The following is an 18,738-nucleotide window of genomic DNA, read 5'->3' on the forward strand; positions in this document are numbered from 1 at the left end:
TAGATACTAGATATTTGCTCTGCAGTCTTGCTTTAGAGTCCATAGTGTTTTACTGGATCAGGTATTGATTCATGGCAATGAAAACATAAGCGCATTTCCAGTACACTGGACGACCACAATCCCTCCCCCTCCCGCCAGGGGGCGCAAACTAAAATTTCTCCTGCAGTCCAGAAATGTCCCTCCGGGTCTGGGACAGAATCCCGTTAGCAACCAGGAAATTAGAGGAACCTTGAGGCTGAACGCTTGCAGCTGGTACGGTTGCTTTGAGGAAAGAACACTTCCGGTCGGAGAGGCCGTTCCAGAAATTTGTAGTTAGGTCAGCCTCTAGCTCTCGCGTTTCGATTTGCCGTGCTAACGGTGGGAGGCGGGCTTGCGTTTGGGTCACACTCCCACTGGTTGCTGGTGCGGCGGCGGTTTGGAGTGAGGGTAGCACGTTGAGCTGGAGGCTGTTCGGAGTGCGGTGGCCCAAAGCCTGACAACGAGCCCGGTGTCTGGTAGGAATCCGGGATTGAGCCAGGCCTGAGTCCCCGGGGGATGGATCGCGTGTGGAGTGCGTGGTGCGGAAAGTGCATCAAAGAGAAAGGGTCGCCGCCACTCTGGGCCCAGCGCATCGTGGTCGCCTGGCTCAGTAGGGCCGAGTGGGATCAGGTGACAGTGTATCTGTTCTCTGATGACCATAAATTGCAGCGGTACGCGCTGAATCGCATCACCGTGTGGAGGAGCAGGTAAGGCGGCAGGCTTAGCCCTCCTGCCTGCGTGCTGGTGGCACTTCACCTCTTCCTTTGTAGAATTTCCGTAAGGCCTTATTACCCAGTTTTCTCCTAAATGCCTAATGGCCCCCCTACGCGTGGTTTGGGCATTGCTTGTCTCCCAAGTGCCCGGGGGAAGGTCGCAGCCAAGCTCGTGCACTAATCCCTTTTGCGGAAAGAAACGGGATGTGCCTCAACAGCCCTTTTGTCAAGCCTGTGAGCTTTGACCCTTACCTTCTCGCATCTTGGGGTGGGTGCCGATGAGAGGGCACCGCTGTGGCTGAGCCAGCCTGGTCTTAGAGAGTAGCACTCTAGGGTGGATTTCTGATTCGAAATAGGAAGGGGGTGGGGGGAGCTTGCCTGCAAAAGCATGTTTGAATGGAGCACTTAAGTCCAGTTGGTAAGATTTAGTTGGGAGCAGACAAGGGGCTAATGTCTCCAAGAATAAGGTCTTTTCTAGGTGAATGAGTTGAGGGTTTCAGGGTGAAAGAAAGGGGTGTGCCCACGCTTAATTATTGATTGGCTGTGTAGCAGTTAGATATCCTTTGTATGCCCTAAACCAGCCTCTCATGTCCTGTGTAGTATTGGATCCCAGGGACATTACCCTCCCTCTTCCCAGCTTCTTGATTTGTGTCTATCCACACACTCTTGAGCCAGTATATAATTGCAATAACCTACAACCTAGGTTCTGAGATGGAGGGTGGGCCTGTGTAAAGGACCTTTTTGATGGTGCTGGACTGTGGCCCTTTAGGTTAGGCAACGAACTCCCCCTGGCAGTGGCTTCTACTGCTGACCTGGTACGCTGTAAGCTCATGGATGTAACTGGTGGCTTGGGCACTGATGAACTTAGACTGCTCTATGGCATGGCATTGGTCAGGTAAGACCTACATGGGTAGGGGTGTGGGGGGTGGTTTTTTGAGGGGCGGGGCGTGGGCTTAGCACATGATAAGCAAAGTTTGGCTTTGGGTTCTACCTGAAGCAAAAAGCCTTGTGTGTCCCTGTGTATGGGTCACCTTGTGATTGCTTGATGTGACAGATTTTGGTACCCCCTGTTAACACACATTCTTCTTTTTTCCTGAGAACCTTCTTTCTTCCGTTTTTCTTCCCCTCTCTTTGGAATGTTGGGTGGGAGTGGTTCAGACCAAGTGGTCTCTATGGGTCTCTTCCAGCCTTGACAGTTTGATTTACTTTCCCCCTTTTACTCTTTAACCCAGAGGAACTTTTCTGCATGGTTCAATGTCCTTGGCCACGATTTAATGTGGAGTTTCTAATCCTACCCCTATCTACACCTTTTTTCCATTCTCTCCATGAACACTGAACGGTTACTGAATTGTGGAAATGGAGACATGGGCCAGGAGTTCCTGATTTACAAAGTGACTCAGAGTGGTTCTAGCTGTATCATGTACATTAGGAAAAAGATTGCCTCTGAGTTTTCTCATCTGTCAGAGTCTTTGCTTAGCTCATACTGTTTGCCTTGTCTGCCTTGGGGTCCTCCCTAGCTCTTCTTACCTTCTCCATTGTTTAGCTGTGCTCCCCGTGTCATTTGATGTAGTCCTTTGTTGTAGCATTTATAACGTATTATGTTCTAGCATAATATGTTATATTATGTCATGATTATTTATCCTAGACTGAACTCTTCAAGGCCAGAGCAGTGTCTTATTCATTTGTATGGCTTCAGTACAGGGCAGAGTCTCAGTAAATGTTAGACTGGATGGAACCATTTCTGCTCTGGCTGACACCAACCATAAGAACAGGACAGAACAGTCATTGGAAAGGTTGTGGAAATGCAGGGTGTCAGTAACTCAGCAAGGTGTTTTAAAGCCCCATTGCTTTGAATAAAACAGTTACTTGGGCTATGCCACTTATTTCTCCCGCACACTCAGGTTTGTGAACCTTATCTCGGAGAGGAAGACAAAGTTTGCCAAGCTCCCTCTCAAGTTCCTGGCTCAGGAGGTGTGTATGATAAAGTGGCCTTGCTAAATTCTCTCTTCTCAGGAGGACTCACTAAATGGGGCATGGGGTGATGTGGGTACAGTCAGACTAGCTCATCCCACCACTGTCAGCCAAGCCCAGCAAGAACCCCGGAGCCTCAGCTTCCAGCTTGAAAGAAGCAGAGTTGTTCCCTTGCTCATGGCTGCTATCTTCAGTGGGCTTGGCCTGCCCAGCTTGCTGGGAGTGGCCCAGGTGAGGCTGAAGCACCCCAATGCACCCCTGAGTGGGGACAGGAAAGAGGTGGCAGTTAAAGTGCCTGCCCTCTGGTTGACAGTCTGAAGGAGGAGACAAACTCAGCCAAGCAGGGTGAAAATGCAAGACATTCCTGCCTTGAGTGAGTATGGGAGGTGTGTAGAGATCCAGATGGCAAACAAGTTCTCAGCCATCAAAAGAAGCTTCCTGGAGGAGGTCTGGGAGAGAAGGAGGAAGGGAGGAAGAGAGGGGAGAGTAAAGGGTACCCTGGGAGAGCAACTGGTACAGACAAGGGCAGAGGGAGGCTGAAGAAGGTGATTGTTAATGCTCATTCACAGGAATCTCTTCATTGGAGGAGGGTAGTTGGTGGTTGGGGGAGGCGAGTGTCTTCCGATTTTCAAGATCACTTCCACAGAGCGTAAAGAGAATCAGGAGACCTGGTTTCTAATCTTGGCTCTGCCACTAAGAACGGAACCTCCTCTCAGGAGCTCAGTTTCTCTATCTGTAAAATGGGGAGAAGCCAGGTTAATTCATCTCTGTGGCCCTTTCTGCTTTAATATTTTCTACTTTCTGCACTCACACCCTCCCCCACAATCAGGTGAACATTCCAGATTGGATTGTTGAACTTCGCCATGAGTTGACCCACAAGAAAATGCCCCATATAAATGACTGCCGCAGGGGTGAGTCCCCAGGGAGTATACCTATCACAGTTAAGCCCCGAGGCCTGGGCTAGGTGGCACTGTTGGGGGAGAGAGAGGGAGGAGGGTCTTCACTTGGGGTCAGAGCTGAGACTAGGGTGAGGTGAGTGAGGCATTTGCCTTGGACACAAACTTTAAGGGGTCTCTGTTCTCCCACTTGCTAGCCCCGTGCCATTTTTGACATCCCATCTTCAAGTCTGGTATAAGTTTTTTCTAGGAAATGTGCTGGTGAGTGGGAGGAAGCAAAGAACTGGGGGATAACCCAGAGCAAGAGGGACTGCTTCTAGATATTTGAGATTTGTGCCTCCTTGGAGCCAAGCCTCTTACCTGGGGCCTCCCCATAATGTTTGCAAGATGAGGCTGGAGGCCTGCTAGGAGCTGCTTGCCTGGGCTGTTACTGTGGCACTGCCTTCCTTCCTCCCCTCCTTTAGGCTGTTACTTTGTCCTGGATTGGCTCCAGAAGACCTACTGGTGCCGCCAACTGGAGAACAGCCTAAGAGAGACCTGGGAGTTGGAGGAGGACAGGGAAGAGACAGATGAAGAAGACCAAGAGGAAAATAAGAACATTGTCATTGATGACATCACAGAACAGAAACCAGAGCCTAAGGTTGAGGAGAAAGGTGCAGAGCTGGATGTTAAGGCTGATGGAGACAGCGAAGGCAACAAAGAGGTTGATCCGCATTGGCAAAAGGCTCTGAGACATAAAGAGTTGTATGGTAGGTGTCCTTGATACAGAAAGGGGCCCATGAGCTTGGAAGACTCAGGCTTACGGTTGACTCTGGTTATTTCCCTGGCTCAGTATTTCCTCTGGGGTTGTAGTGAGGCTTAGCTTAAAACAATTACTGTCACAAATCATCTTCCTTGAGCCCCGTGAGGCAGGAGAGCCAAGAATTCTAGTTCCCAATTTACAACTCAAGAAATGAGGTCAGAGGGCTCAAAATTCCATCAGGAGCAAGGCACAGGGCTGGCTGCCCTATCTGTTTCCCTATTCTGTTTTCAGAAAGAGCCCGAGAACTGCTGGTATCCTATGAAGAGGAGCAGTATAAGGTAAGAAAGTGCCCTTGACTTGGCCTGTTCTCATCTGCCCCAGCCATTTCTTCCCTCTCGCCAGCTACCTGAGAGAAGTCTTGAGAATGAAATTGAAAGAAAAGTGGCAAAGCTTGGAAAGCTCTTCCAAAGCTCTTCTTGGAAAGAGAGAGGGGGGAAATAGGAAGGAGACAAGAGGAGAAGAGTCCAGTTGGCTGATCCTCCACATCACTGGAAGTTTGTGGATAATCGGTCCCACCTGGTGGTAGGGAACAACAGGGCTTAGGTGGTTGCATAGACCTGCGGTACTACAGCCGATCAGCAGATGGCGTCCAAGAACCTTCCTAGATCAGGTGAGCTTGAGGGGTGCTGTTTTAGCAGGAAGGGAGGTAAGCTTAGAAACCATTCACCTCAACCCTTCCTTTTCACAGATGAAGAAATTGAAGGCATGGATGAGTGAAATGACTGGCCCAAGGTCACATATGCAGTTAGTGATAGAACCAGTACAAGAACCTGAGTCTCCTGATTCACTTTCTTCCATAACCCATTGCTTCCTTTCACCCCTTGGTCCAAGGGTCTCTGCCCAACTCCAACCAGATGCCCCCATTGGATATCTATGTATTGGATTATCTGGTTATTGACAGCCACAATAACAAGGGAATTTGGGGGGTGGGGAGGGAGGAAGAAGAGAAAGTCTGGATGGAGTCTGAGGGTCAGGATATTTTTAGTTGCAGGACCAATAGGGACATCGTGGGCTCACCTCTGCATACCCTGCCATATCCCCTGAAGGGACATGCTGAGAGGTCCTATGAGAAGGAATCCTGGAGGGATGGGGGGGGTGTTACCTGGCTGAACCAGCCTTCTGATGGGACCCTCTTTGCTGGCAGGTGTTGGAGAAATTTAGATATTTACCTCAGGCCATTAAGGCGTGGAATAACCTGTCCCCACCTGTAGAATGCATCCTGGCAGAGCTCAAGGGCATTACATGGGAGAACAGGTGTGTAACTAGGTAATCAGGGGCTGCCTACTCTCTAGGGTAGAGCGTAGCAGCCTCACTGAAATTGGTTTTCATATCCCAGCTTGCCAACCTCTGCTGTAGGAAATCCCAGGGATAATCTTGACCCCCCCCCCACGGGTGACCCTGCATTTCACATGATCCTCTTCCCCAAGCCCCGCCAGCTACCAGGTGGGGTTTGCCTACTCTGAGTAACTGAAATGGCCAGAGGCAGGAATGTCTACTGTCATCCATCCCCTGGCCAGCTTTGTTCCTGTTTGTCCAGTGGTATGTGGAGCTCTTGGCAACTAGGAAAAGCCATTAATCTTTTGCTTTTTCACTGCCGATCTCTTGTCCGAGTTTGAGGTAAAAGATATATGGTAGGCACTGCTGGTCTCTTGAGCTGCTGTTAGAGGGGATCAACATCCCCTGGATAATTGTGGTTGAGGAGAGAGAGGAGGGGCCTTCCCAGGGCCTGGATCCTCCAAAGACTAAGTCCTCACTGACCCACCCAGTATGGCCATGAGCCTTATTTTCCCCTCAAAGTAGTACTCAGTTCAGTCAGAGCAGACAGTGTCTATCCATTCCTTTCCTCCCTGGCTCTTTGGGTCTTGCTACCTACATTCAGCTGGAAAGGGCTTTGGGAAGAGGTTGGAAAGAATCTGGGATGGAGCGGAGAGTATAGGAAGGTGGTGTATGTGGCAGAGTGGGCCTGGGTGGGGATCCTGCAGTGCAGGTTAAGATTGTCCCTGGCGTCTTCTTTATTCCCGGGATACCAGTAGTTCCAAAGGTGTTTTATCAGTGTCTGCCCAGCCTAGGCTTGTTAGCTGTACCCTTCAGTAACGGGGTGAGTGGTGGCCCCCTCAGTAGCTTGGAAAACTATGCTTGTGCTATACAGTAGTGTCTGCCTGGTCATGCTGAGCAGGCAACTGGCTGACTGTTTTAAGTGCTCTTCCTGCATACTGACCTGAGGAGATGGGAGATGGACGGAAGGACAACTCTTTCCTCCTTGAGCCTGGTAGAGGGAGGGATCTGAGCATGACAACCCTCCAGACATTGAGACACCTTGGGAGCTCTTGTTCCCCCTCAGCCCAGTCAGCTAGGAGAGCCTCTTATAGGGAACTGCTAGCTCTGGAGGAGACAGCTGGGTGTTGCTGGTTTTGGTTTGAGCTAGATGGGGTTGAGAGATTACCCCTATAGCTTATACTTTTAAACTCTGTATCTTAGTTCTGGGTTCTTGGGGTCCGTAGGAATGAGGATAATATAATATTTGGCCCAGCAATTGAGTCCCCAAAGTTTCTGCTTGTAAGATCTGAAAGAGGGTAACCAGGGCGAAGGGGAGGGGTAGGAGACTGGAGGACTGTCAAGGGAAACAAAGACTGAGCAGGAACTAAAGTCTAAAAGCCCTTGGCCCTATAACCTCAGGCATTTAACTCCTTTGTGGGCCTGGGACTTTTCTTCATCTGTGCTTTCGGGCTTGTTAAGCCACCACTGCCCTTGTTATGGGCCTTAGATTTGCCTGTGCTTGGTAAATGCTTGTTCAAAACCCACAGATCCCAGTCTTTGGCTCAGCCCCTGACTCAGGGAGGCTGAGGCCTGAGAACCAACTGTCAGCTGCCTTCCTTTTCCCCCATGCTGGTTTGGCCATTTGAGTCAGAGGCATTAGCTGCCTTGGGAGTGGGTAGGGGAGTAGAAGAGGGTCTTCTGCCTGTTTCAGTTTACTTAATTTAGTGTCCTCTTGCTCCAGGGAGGCTCTGCTAGATGCTTTTCTGGATGACGGCTTTCTCATCCCCACATTTGAACAGTTGGCAGCTTTGCAGTTAGACTATGAAGGTAGGGTCCTGGAGGCTCGATGCAGCCTTAGGGTACTGTGTATCCTGGGCAAGAACACCAGGGGTGGGCTGGGTGGCTCTGGACTGGGAGGTAAGGGCTGTTTACTGCTGTTCCATAGCTACTGGAAGCCCTCTTGGCTGAGCAGAACATGTAGCACCACTGATAAGTAGTTGTTGGGCTATCCTTAGGTGGCCTGGAATTGGGTGGGGTGAGGTGGGCTGGGGTGGGCTGGGGTGGGGGTGGGGGTCTTAATGCCATTATTGTGCCATGTTAATTGTGATCTAGCCACTTGCTAGAGAGCTAGAACAGCAGAACTGGAAGGGCCTTGTGAGGTCATCTAGTCCAACATCCTCATGTTACAGATGGGCAGACTGAGGTCCAGAGAGGGGAAGGTACTGACCCAAAGTCACACAGTGAGTTATTGACAAAGCCGAAGCTAGAACCAGAGCTCTTTTTCTTTTATATTCTATTTTGAGTCGGTTGTTGTTTACCAGATACTAACTGGTTTCTCTCCCCGCTGTTCTACTTTCCTCTTTCCTCCTGTTCTGCGGTGGCAACTCTGTTATTGTTGGTGGGACCCCCTCTTCTTCTCCCTCTCTCTCTCCTCCTCTTCCTCCCTTCCTTCTCTCTCTCTCTCTTTCCCTTTCTCGCCCTCTTCTCTCCTCTCCTTCTTCCCTCCCTCCCTCCTTCTCTCTCCCTCCCTGCCTCCCCTTTTCCTGTCAATGGGTGTTTCTCACAAACCAGAAAACGTGGACTTGAATGATGTCCTGGTGCCAAGGCCGTTCTCTCAATTCTGGCAGCCCCTGCTCAGGGGCCTGCACTCCCAGACCTTCACGCAGGCCCTGCTGGAAAGGATGCTCTCTGAGCTGCCAGCCTTGGGGGACACCGGGATCCGGCCCACTTACATCCTCAGATGGACCATTGAACTGATCGTGGCTAACACCAAGACTGGTGAGGGAGACTAGCCCTAGCCCCAGGGCCTAATGCAGCCCAGGCAAGAGCATCTGCCACTGTGCTCAGCTCTCGACTGAATAGCACCAGGAGGACACATCCCTTGTGAAAGGTTTAGGTCTGCCCAAGAAGGCCCCGCAGCAGCAGTGGACAAATCTCCCTTCACATTTTTCTTCTCAGAGCCAAGTAAACTGGACTGGGGCAAAGGGTCCTGAATACCTTGAGCAGTTAGGAGGTATAGAATGGGGAGTCGGAGTCTGGGGGGACAGGGATGGGCAGAGCCAAGCTTTTCGAGGTGCAAGATTGGGTGGGGGGCTTTCTAGTTCCTTCTCCTCAGGCCCTCTCTTCTCTCTCAGGACGGAACGCCCGCCGGTTTTCTGCAAGCCAGTGGGAAGCGAGGAAGAACTGGAGGCTATTCAACTGCCCTGCCTCCCTTGACTGGCCCCAGGTGGTTGAGTCCTGCTTGGGCTCACCTTGCTGGGCCAGCCCCCAACTCCTTCAGCTGTAAGTCTCTTGAATTCCATCCGGTAAGAGGGTGAGACCCTGCAGGCCTCAGGGCCACACAGCCCTAGAATGGCACAGTTGGACGAGCCCTTGCAAGGACACCTAGTCCTGTCCCCGTCCTACTAACAGATGAGAGAATTGAGTCCCAGAGAGGGGAGGGGTAGGGTATTCTTGCCTAAGATCACAGAGCTTAAGACGTGGCCGAACTGAGTCCAGTATGAAAATGGACAAGAACCCCCCTAGAGCGGTTAGCACAGTGGCCTGTACAGAGTAAGTGCACAATAAATGGTAGCTGCTGTTTATTATTGAACCCATTCTTCTGACTTTACGCCCAGTGCTGTCTCTATTATCTTCCCAAAGTATACCTCTCATAGGTGCTTAACAACCTTCAGTGGCTCCTTACTGCCTTCCTAATGAGGTCTAGGCTTCTTAGCCTGACATTCAAAGATCTTTCCGATTCTGCCCCAACCTATCATGATAACCATACCTCCTGTGATTCCCCTTTACCCAGTCTACTCTGGGCGCTGTGGTCAAACTGAATATTGCGCTGGTTCCTGTAAATACCTGTGGTCATCTCCCTTTTTTTCTGTCATCTCCTGACCCTGAGCCACTTCCCTCATACTCATGGAAGGCTTTAGCACCCAATTCTCTTCCTGCTTTCTGGAATGATATCTGTTTCATTTGAGTGACCCATCTGACACTGCAGCTCTCACCTCCAGTGACCTTCATTCTCCACTACACTCAGCAGCCCATTTCCATCACTCTGAGCTATTCCACCTCTGAAAGCTTACATCCCAGCATCCCACTCAGTGACCACCACCTCTTGTCCTACCAGTTCTCACCCTCGCATCCCACAACATCTGCTCTTTGCCTGCCTCCAGACCTCCGTCCCTCCATTTCTTACCCGCCTCAATTTTGCTTCCCCTCAGTCCTATCTGTGGTTGATCACTTCAGCCACCCATCATCAGCATCCTCAGCTCTGCCCATCCTTTGACGTGTCTGACTTGCAAACCCCCGAGCTGGGAGTGATCCTCCCCACTCTGCTTCTCCCACTCCTCAGTCTGGGTAGCTGAGCTCTGCTGGAGAAAACCACATAGCCCTGCGGATTGCTGCCACTGCAGAGGTATGATTTTTAATCTCAAGCCAGGCCTCAGTTCTGCTTGTCTGAACTTTTACTTGTTTTCTGCCCACTTTCTCTCCTGTTTCCTGACTGTTCTGAAAACCCTTACCACTGATCTCAAGCCCGACCCCCCCTCCCATTTCACCCTAGCTTCCTCAAGCACATGGAGGCCTCCAGCAGGGCCCCCTTGACCTGAGGTCCAGCCCTCGTGAACTGATCTCCGGCTACCCTCAACGTTGTCGCCAGTCTCAGTGTGAGGTGGCCTTGCCCAACCTCAAAGCCTCCTCTCCACCTGTGCTCTGGAGCTACCTCTGCTAGCATCACTGGGGCCTCACCCCAGCCTCTCCCTTGCTCTACTGGCTCTTACTCTTCAACCTGTGAACAGTGCCTGAGTTTTTCTTATCTTTAAACCAGACAACAATAACAACAACACAAGCAAAGTCTCCTTTGACCCTGCATCCCTCTGTTGGGTTATCACTAGCTTATCATCACTCCTTCCTCTCCTATCAGAACATCTCAAAAGAGTAGTCTGCACTCAGCGGTCTCAATTTCCTCACTACCTTCTTACTCCTCAAGCTGCTGCAATTTGGCATTCATCCCCAGAGCTGCTTTGACCTAATTACCAAATCCAGTGGGCCCTTGTCCATTGCCTGTCTGCCGCATTGATGCTGTTTACCACTCCCTCCTTCAAATGCCTGTGCTTTTTTACTAGTTCCAGTAAAATACCAAAGCTCAAATCTCTTTATCTAGCTCAGGCCTTTCCGCTAAGATTCAACATCCTGCGTTTGACCGCATGCCAGATATCTCCCCTTAGATGGCCTTCAGGCACCTTACTGTGACCGAAAGAGCATGGGTCATCTTACTCCCCACCCCAGCCCCAAAGTGAACTTCCTCCTCTGCTCCCTATCTGACTTGGTGGCACTACCTACTGTGTCATGTTGATTCTCTCAAGTACTTCTCAAGTCTGAGATTCTGTCTTGCCATGTCTATTTCCCCTAGTGTCTCCTTCCCTCTATCAGACTAAGCTTTTCAAGGACAAGGGTTCTGCATTAGCCATCTGTGCCCCAGCACGCCATGCAAGTCCAGGCCCCAAACACACCTCAGTAAATGTTGTTGAACTGAACTGTACTCTGCTGTCTCATGGCCAGCAGTGCTGTCTTTGGTGGGAGCTGACTCCATGCTTGAGGAATAAATGAAGTAGGAGTCTGGATGCTAAGACCGTCTTAGTCCCCTCATCTTTCCCATGGAGTCAGAAAGTCTTTCTTGAACCCTAATGACATTTGGGGCACAGTTGTATCTTATAAGTAACTTATAAGAGAAAAAAGTAGCCTTGTTGACAAAAGACAGCCAGTGCAAGACCTGCAGGAGATGGGACTGAACCAAACAGCCAGATCTCCAGATGTGTATGCTCTAGACTGGAAGTGATATGGATGGGTGGGAAACTGGGAGGAGAACCAAAAAATCCTAGAGGCATTTGAGCAATTCCAGCAAGAGAAAGAGTAAAGGAAACTTCAAAATTCTGAAGGAACATGGCATGTGTATGTAATGGGGGGAGGGAATGAAAAGAGCAGCATGGAGAGGTTGGATAAGTGGCCTTCAAGGTACTTTCCAATCCTGAGTGCCTACAGAGTGGAAGCTGCTGGTCTTGGAGAGGTCTGGACCACAGAGGTCTTCTCCCAACCCAAGCATACCAGCAGGATGGGACACATGCCAGCAGTAACAGCAGCTCACTTGGGTACGATTGCTTGTGCACAGATCCTGCCTTTCGCAGATAACCAGTGAATCTAGTCCTAATCATCCTGTTACACAGATTGGGAAATGGGATTTCCCCAGGTATTAGGCTGCAAGTCAGTAACAAGTCTGCAAGTCAGAGCTGGGGCCAGAAACCAGCATCCAGATATACTGTCCTTACTCCTGTGCTCTTTCTACAGTGTTCCATTAGATTGCACATACAGTGCCCTTATTGTCCTCATTTTACTGAGAGTGGAAGTGAGCCACAGAGATGAATTACGGAGCTCATTCAGGGTCCATGGTCCTGTTGTATCTGTGTTCTGTCTGCTCTACTGCACTTCATTTCAGAGGCAGGTCTGGAAGCTCAGAGACCAAATACAAACTGGAGTTTTGGGATATAAAATGACTTGAGATTTTGAATCTTTCTTACTTCATCCCTCTGCTCAGCATCTTCAAAGCCATGGGGCAGGTCCTGCCAGACGAGGAGCAGGAGAAGCTGCTGCGCATCTGTTCCATTTATACCCAGAGTGGAGAAAACAACCTGGTGCAGGAGGGCTCAGAGGCTTCCCCCATTGGGAAGTCTCCATACACACTGGACAGCCTGTATTGGAGCCTCAAACCAGCTGGCTCGAGCTCTGGACCTGAAGGAGAAGCCCAGCAACAGGAGGAACAGGGCAGCCTTAATGATGCCAAGGAAGATGAGAAGGAGAAGCAAGAGGCCTTGGAAGACCAGATGGAAGAGGATGATGAAGAGGAGGAGGAAGAGGAAAATGATGACCAGAAGTGGGAGGAGGGGGAGGAAGGTGATGATGACGATGACGATGACGATGACGACGACGACGACGATGACGATGACGACGAAGATGAGGAGGAGGAAGACAGGATGGAAGTGGGGCCTTTCTCTATGGAGGAAGAGTCCCCCACTGCTGAGAATGCCAGGCTCCTGGCCCAGAAAAGAGGAGCTTTGGAGGGCTCTGCATGGCAAGTTAGCTCAGGTAAGAAGCCTGATACCCACTTTCTCCCCACATCTATCTTCCCTCTCTGGCTGGCTCTTGAGGCTTCCCTTCACCCTAGAGAAAGGATGGAAAGTAGCAGGAGGTAGCCAGCATGAGGCAAGCCTGGGAGACAGCCTGGTGTGTGGATGACAGCTGGTTTCCCTCCCCCTTAAGATGGAGCATGTGAGCACCAGGGACCTTAGCACTGTCATGCTGCCAGCTGCCTCAGGCAGAGAGCACATTCAGAGAGGTTGGTGTGGGTGTGGGCACTGGGCAGCAAAACACAGAAAGCTAGAGTTAGGTGGTTGATATATGTATGATTCTGCGTGTGTTTTTCATGTGCAGTGATCAGGGCAAGGAGCCAAGGAATACTGCTTTCTGTGTATATGTGAATGTGTATGGACACTTGGAGGCTGGTTGGTGATAGGACAGGATTTTTCTGTGTGTATGAGAAAGAAGGAACCCAGGGGTATTCAGTCAGTGGAAGTGGAAATGAGATCAGAAGGGGGAGAATAAGGAGCAGTGCAGTTTTTTGGTGAGTATACAAGTTAGTGAGACAAAGCCAGGAGGGAGCAGGGGGTTGAATGGTAGGTGGGGGAACATGAGTCAGCTCCTGAGGTTGGTTTTTTGAATGCCCTCATTTGGCTTGGGGAGCAGGAACCTTAAGGCAGGGGGACTCCGCAGGAATGAACAGTCTGATGTGTGCACATGGGCATGTGTGTATGTGTACATGCTGGAGGCAGGGTTAGACACGGGGCACAGCCCATGTGATGGAGCCTGGGGCTGGGACTGGGTATGGTGTGGGGTAGGCATGGTGGGGAACAATAGGGAGAGAAAGGGGAAGCAGTGAAAGAGCTTAGGGGGAAAGTGAAGTCTTTGCCCTTATATGGACATGTGTGTGGAAGGGCTGGGACATAAAGACCCTGAGTGCTACGGATGGGGGAACATATTTATGTGTGTGTGTGTGTGTGTGTGTGAATGGGTATGTGCTTGCATCTCTTAGAGCAAGGAGGGCTGTGTTTGTAAATATTCAAAGGGAGGGGCAGTGACTCAGGCAGAATTGTGTGTGTGTGTGTGTGTGTGTGTGAGAGAGAGAGAGAGAGAGAGAGAGAGAGAGTAGGGGTTGTGAAAAGAGAAGGTGTGAAGTGGGCTGTATGTGCATCTGTGCATACACGCACACATGGTCATATATGTTTTTGGAAGAGGAGGCAGGGTTGCTAAGACCTATGGGGACCAGGAGGCATCTGTATGAGGGAGAGAAGTGGAAACAATAAGAGGTAGGGGGATATGGAAAGGCCTGAGAACAGGCAGTGAAACAGCCATCTTGAGATGGCCTATGTGGTCTGTGCTATCACTGAGGGGACATGTACAAAGGTATCAGGCTAGAGAGCCAAGGGCAGTGATGTAGACAGGGTTGGGAGTAGGGAGGATGGTCAGGTCAGTGACAGACATGGGGGAATGGTCCCTGTGTACAAAGGTGTCTTTGTATGCATAGGGCAATGCAGGGTGTTAAGAGAGTCACAACTTCCTTCATGTAAGAGAGCCAGGGATGGGGAGATGGGCAAGCAGAGGTACAGCCCTTCCTGCGGGGGTTCTTTGAGTAACATAAGACTCTAGTCCAGGGTTGATACTTTCCAGAATGCCAGGGGCATAATGACAGGGAGAATTCTTTGGGTACCAGGGAGATGCAGGAGGCCAGAAACTGGATCTACTTGGAGGAGCTCACCAGTGAAGGCTTCACCTGAAAACACTGGATGCACTAGTGTAAGGATGGGGAAGGAATTTAATATAATACTGTGTGGAGGGTACTTAAGTGATAGGACAGAGTGGGTGGGGAGTGCCTGACATGGTCCATTCCGAAGTGGAGTATGGCAGGGGCGGGGAGGGGGTGTGAACGTGGAAAGGCTAGGGCACTGAACTCTTTCCCTCTCCCCCTTGTTGTTACTTCCTCTGTATGTGTATACACATATGTGGAGATGCAGGGACGTTAATATCTCTGGTTCGTGTGCCTGTGCATGAGAAGTATGAGAGGCAGGGAGTAAAACTGGAAACATTTGTTGAGTGGAGGGTTTGGTCTGTGTGCTTATGTATGTATATTGAGGCATCTATAGGGGGTGGGATATGCAATGAGACAGGCGGGATGTTCTTTGTGTGCACATCTGGGGCAACAAGACCTTGCAGGGGGCAGGGAGAGCATGATAACTGCTGAGAGAGTGTTCACCCTGAGGTGGTATGTGGGCCTATATGTATATCTCTCAAGGCAAGGCTACTAAGAAATGATGTGGCGCTCAAACACGTTGGGAGGGGAGGGGAGGTTGTGCATAGATGTGTAGGATATCTAGGTCATTCAGATATGCAGAGGTATCTTTCAGTTTGGGGAGGAGTTGCGGTGGGAATTCTGGGGCATCCAGACTCTCCAGGATATATATATATATATATATATATGCGTGTGTGAAAACAGCGGTGAGGGTGAGTGACTGAGGCAGTGATACAGCCAGGTCTGAAGAAGGTGTCATCTGTATCTGTGTAGGGACGTGTTTGGGGAAATGGGAGAAGAAGAGTGGAGAGGAACAAAAATGTCTACGGTTGTGATAGTTGTGTGCATGGTATGCGGGGGTTGGGGGTGGCTGTGGTGGAGGTGCTGCATGTGAACACATAGAAGGACCATGAAGAGTGTATGGGAGAGTATGGAAGGGACGGGGAGTGCTAAGGTGGGGAGGAGAAATGATGAGAAATGATGAAGAGAGGAGTGAGGATGAAGATACACAGCCTGTGCTGAGCAGGCTAAGTAAGGTGGGTGGATGGACAGAGTAGGTGGGCTTGTGCACCCGTATGAGAACTAGCTCATCAGCCCTCTCTTGCCTCCTCACTTTGCTCCACAGAAGATGTACGATGGGACACTTTCCCCTTAGGCCGAATGCCAGGTCAGACCGAGGACCCATCAGAGCTTATGCTGGAGAATTATGACACCATGTATCTTTTGGACCAGCCAGTGTTAGACCAGCGGCTGGAACCCCCAAAATGCAAGACTAGGTGAGTGCCCATAGCAGCAGGATTTCTCACCCCTTTCTCTGCCTCCCACAGGAGGGAGGGAGGAAGGGAAGAACACAGAGTGGAGTGGATGGGGGAGGTAACTGTCCCCAGTCAGGGCCTAAATGAGTGAAATATAAGCTCCAGTCCCTGGCTGGGCCCTTGCCAGGAGTCCCAGCCCCTAGTGTGGGGGACCAGTGAGGCAGCCACATAGAACTGGCTTGGCATCCCTCTCAGATCGCATCTGGTTTGTGCATGCGTGCATGTGTGTGTGTGTTTGTGTGTATGTATGTGTGTGTGTGTGTGTGTGTGTATGGGGAAGGGAGAGGTCCATAGCTTTCAACAGATTCTCTAAAGGATCCACCACTCCTAAAAAGTCAAGAACGGGTGCTCCAATTAACTTCTTCATGTTCCTGAGGAGAAAACTGAGGCCCAGAAAGGGGAAGGGATTTGTCCAAAGGTGCACAGAGTAATCAGTAGGCCTCCTTGCACTGTCCAGGCATCTTGGTAGCAAGGCCTATGCAGGGCTCCATGCTGTCCCTCGAAACTCATCTCTGGATCACAGGCATAGGAGCCCTTGGGTCATCAAGGAGGCAGGAACCAAGCAGCCCTTGCTGAGGGGCTCTGCTGGTAACACAAAGGAGCCCGTCCAGAGGGCCTGTCCATTCTGGAATGCAGGGCCATTGTGACCAGGACAATCCTGTGAGTACCAGAGAGAGACCTCTGTGGGCCCCTGAAACAGTCTGTCCCTGTGCTGCCTGCCCACTTCATGGGAGATGAGCCCCTCTTCCTCTGGACATTCAGAGAGAGGGCTATGGAACCCAGGGACCCCAGCAGCAGGCCAGGCCCAAGGCAGTGTCATGGACTCTCTGTTGTAAGCCGGGGCAGCAGGCCTCTTGGAGAGGAGAGGAGGCAGTGGGGGAAGCCAGGCTGTCTGTAGTTGGGAGTGGGGCCCACATGTCTGAGAGAGAGACCGCCTCTCCCTTGAGTAGGGCTGTCTTGATGAACATCAAAGTATCAAGGGTGAAGTGTGGGTAGGTAGAGCTGTTATATCCAGAAGGAGGCCCACTCCCACACCCCCTGTAGTAGGGAGACTTCCTCAGCTGGAGCCAGTGTGCCCGCCCCTGCTCCTTGTCGCAGCTCCACCCCGACTTGGCTGTGTGGCCTTGAACAGGTCCCTTTTCATCTCTGAGCCTCAGTTCCCTTGTCTGTGAGATGGTGAGTGGTGGGAGGGGATGGGGCTAGATCATCTCTAAGGGTTTTTTCAGCTGCATTAGTGTAACCGTGGATCTCCCTGAGAGGAAAGATGATGGCTTTGCTCTCAGCTGTCACCCTCATCTACCTGGAAGGACTTTTGACCCGCAGGAAGCAGGGGAAGCAAGAGTGTTCTGAGCAGCGCCAGGAAAGAGGAGGGCAGTCTTCTCCCTAGGGCAGTTCTGCAATCCTGAGATGGGAGCTGGGCCTAGCCCTGCAGCCTAAGCCTGGCCTTGGGCCCCTTAACCTGCTATTGGGGTGGGAAGGATCCAGCCCAGGGTCCTCTGGGCCCCCAAGATCTAGGGCCTTAGAAGAAAGCCTATTAAGGCAGCCACTTTTAATACCTTCCTGAGGGTAAGGTGGTGCGGGTCTCCCTTTCCTACCTCAACCCAAATAGCTCTGCTTTAATCTGGTTTTTGTACTGGGGTTCTATATAAAGTTTCATTTGAAAAGTTCCACTCCTTTTCTCCCTCCTCCCTCAACTGAGGGCAGGGCAGAGCCACCCCTGGGGCCCATCTTGAAGTGGTTTCTCAGATGTGTTCCAGTCTCTTTGTAAAGCCAAGCAAGAGGCTGGGCCCTTCCCATAGACACGCACATATCAAGCACCCTTAGCCCCTCCAGAGCCTAAAGCTGCCTCCTTCCCTGACTGACCGCCCCCCTCCCCTCTCTTTGCAGCACCCTGGGCCTGAGCTGCAGCATTGGCAGTGGCAACTGCAGCAACGGCAGCAATGACGGCGGCAACTTGGACGGCCTTCTCTGGAGCCAGGACCAGCTGCATGGGCTCAAAAGTGGCCTACAGCTCTTCTGATGCCAGCCCTGGTGCAGGTGTTCATCCAGTGCTACTGGGGCAACAGCCCACTCTCCCCCACTCCCCCAGTGCACCTAATGCTCCAGAAAACAAGCTGGGAGACAGCCTGCATCAGCCATATCAGCTCAGCTTTCAAAATCACAGTAGGATCCAAAATCACAGTAGGTTTTTGAATATGTTTTGTTTTGTTTAGCTTTGTTTCATCTTGTTTTTTGTTTTGAAAAACAATAAACAGGCAACTGTTCTGGTGTTTGTGAGATGAGGGGTTGTGTGCTTCTTCCTTTATTCTGGGGGCTCCGGAAAAGGTGGGATCATAACAGAGCAGGATCTGGGTCCACTGCCCCTTTTATGCCTTTTTTTCTGACTCAAACCATATTCACTCCCCTCATTGGAATGTAGTGTGGGGCCGGCTCACTAGGAAGCATCAGGCCCCAGAAGAGGCATTGTTGGCCATAAAGCCCAGCCAGCATCAGGGGAATCTGCTCAGAACCTCCCTGACAGCTGGAAGACCCAGGTCTTCCAGTTGCTATTCAGCAGGCTTCTGACTCATTTACCTGCCTGCCCTCACTGGGCACCAAACAGCAGTTGAAAGTCAAAGAGAAACCTTTCTTTGTCACCTTTTTGCCTAGAAAAGATGAAGTGGACTTCCCTGTGGTATGCACTGGAACACAGAAATGTCTAAGGGACTGAACCAGAGTTCTTCTATGGTCACCCAACTCCTTCAGACACTCAGAGTGCCTTACTTACCCTGTCAGCCCTGAGCTGCCAAGAGACAGGGATGAATAAAATATGTCTCACCCGTCAGAGCCCTCTGCCGGGCGAAAAAGGACAAAGTCCACCAATTATGGTAGTCTGATGCCT

General features: G+C 50.9%; 1 protein-coding gene across 3 annotated transcripts; it reads left to right on the plus strand.

Annotated features, from left to right (window-relative positions):
• Positions 1-293: 293 nt before the first annotated feature.
• On the plus strand, positions 294-18,136 carry LAS1L (LAS1 like ribosome biogenesis factor). Of its 3 annotated transcripts, XM_060087008.1 has the most exons (14): positions 294-725; positions 1,501-1,626; positions 2,633-2,702; positions 3,532-3,613; positions 4,063-4,347; positions 4,632-4,678; positions 5,545-5,654; positions 7,399-7,484; positions 7,847-7,897; positions 8,229-8,435; positions 8,792-8,939; positions 12,238-12,785; positions 15,668-15,818; positions 17,745-18,136. In XM_060087008.1, exons 1-14 carry the CDS (start codon positions 535-537, stop codon positions 17,875-17,877), a joined length of 2,235 nt encoding a protein of 744 aa, XP_059942991.1. In that variant the 5' UTR covers positions 294-534; the 3' UTR covers positions 17,878-18,136. The 3 variants fall into 3 exon arrangements, with proteins under 3 accessions (XP_059942991.1, XP_059942992.1, XP_059942993.1); XM_060087009.1 differs by lacking the exon at positions 7,847-7,897; XM_060087010.1 differs by lacking the exons at positions 7,847-7,897; positions 8,229-8,435.
• The last annotated feature ends 602 nt before the right edge of the window (positions 18,137-18,738 follow it).

Source organism: Mesoplodon densirostris, chromosome X (genome assembly GCF_025265405.1).
Source record: "Mesoplodon densirostris isolate mMesDen1 chromosome X, mMesDen1 primary haplotype, whole genome shotgun sequence".
Taxonomy (NCBI): domain Eukaryota; kingdom Metazoa; phylum Chordata; class Mammalia; order Artiodactyla; family Ziphiidae; genus Mesoplodon; species Mesoplodon densirostris.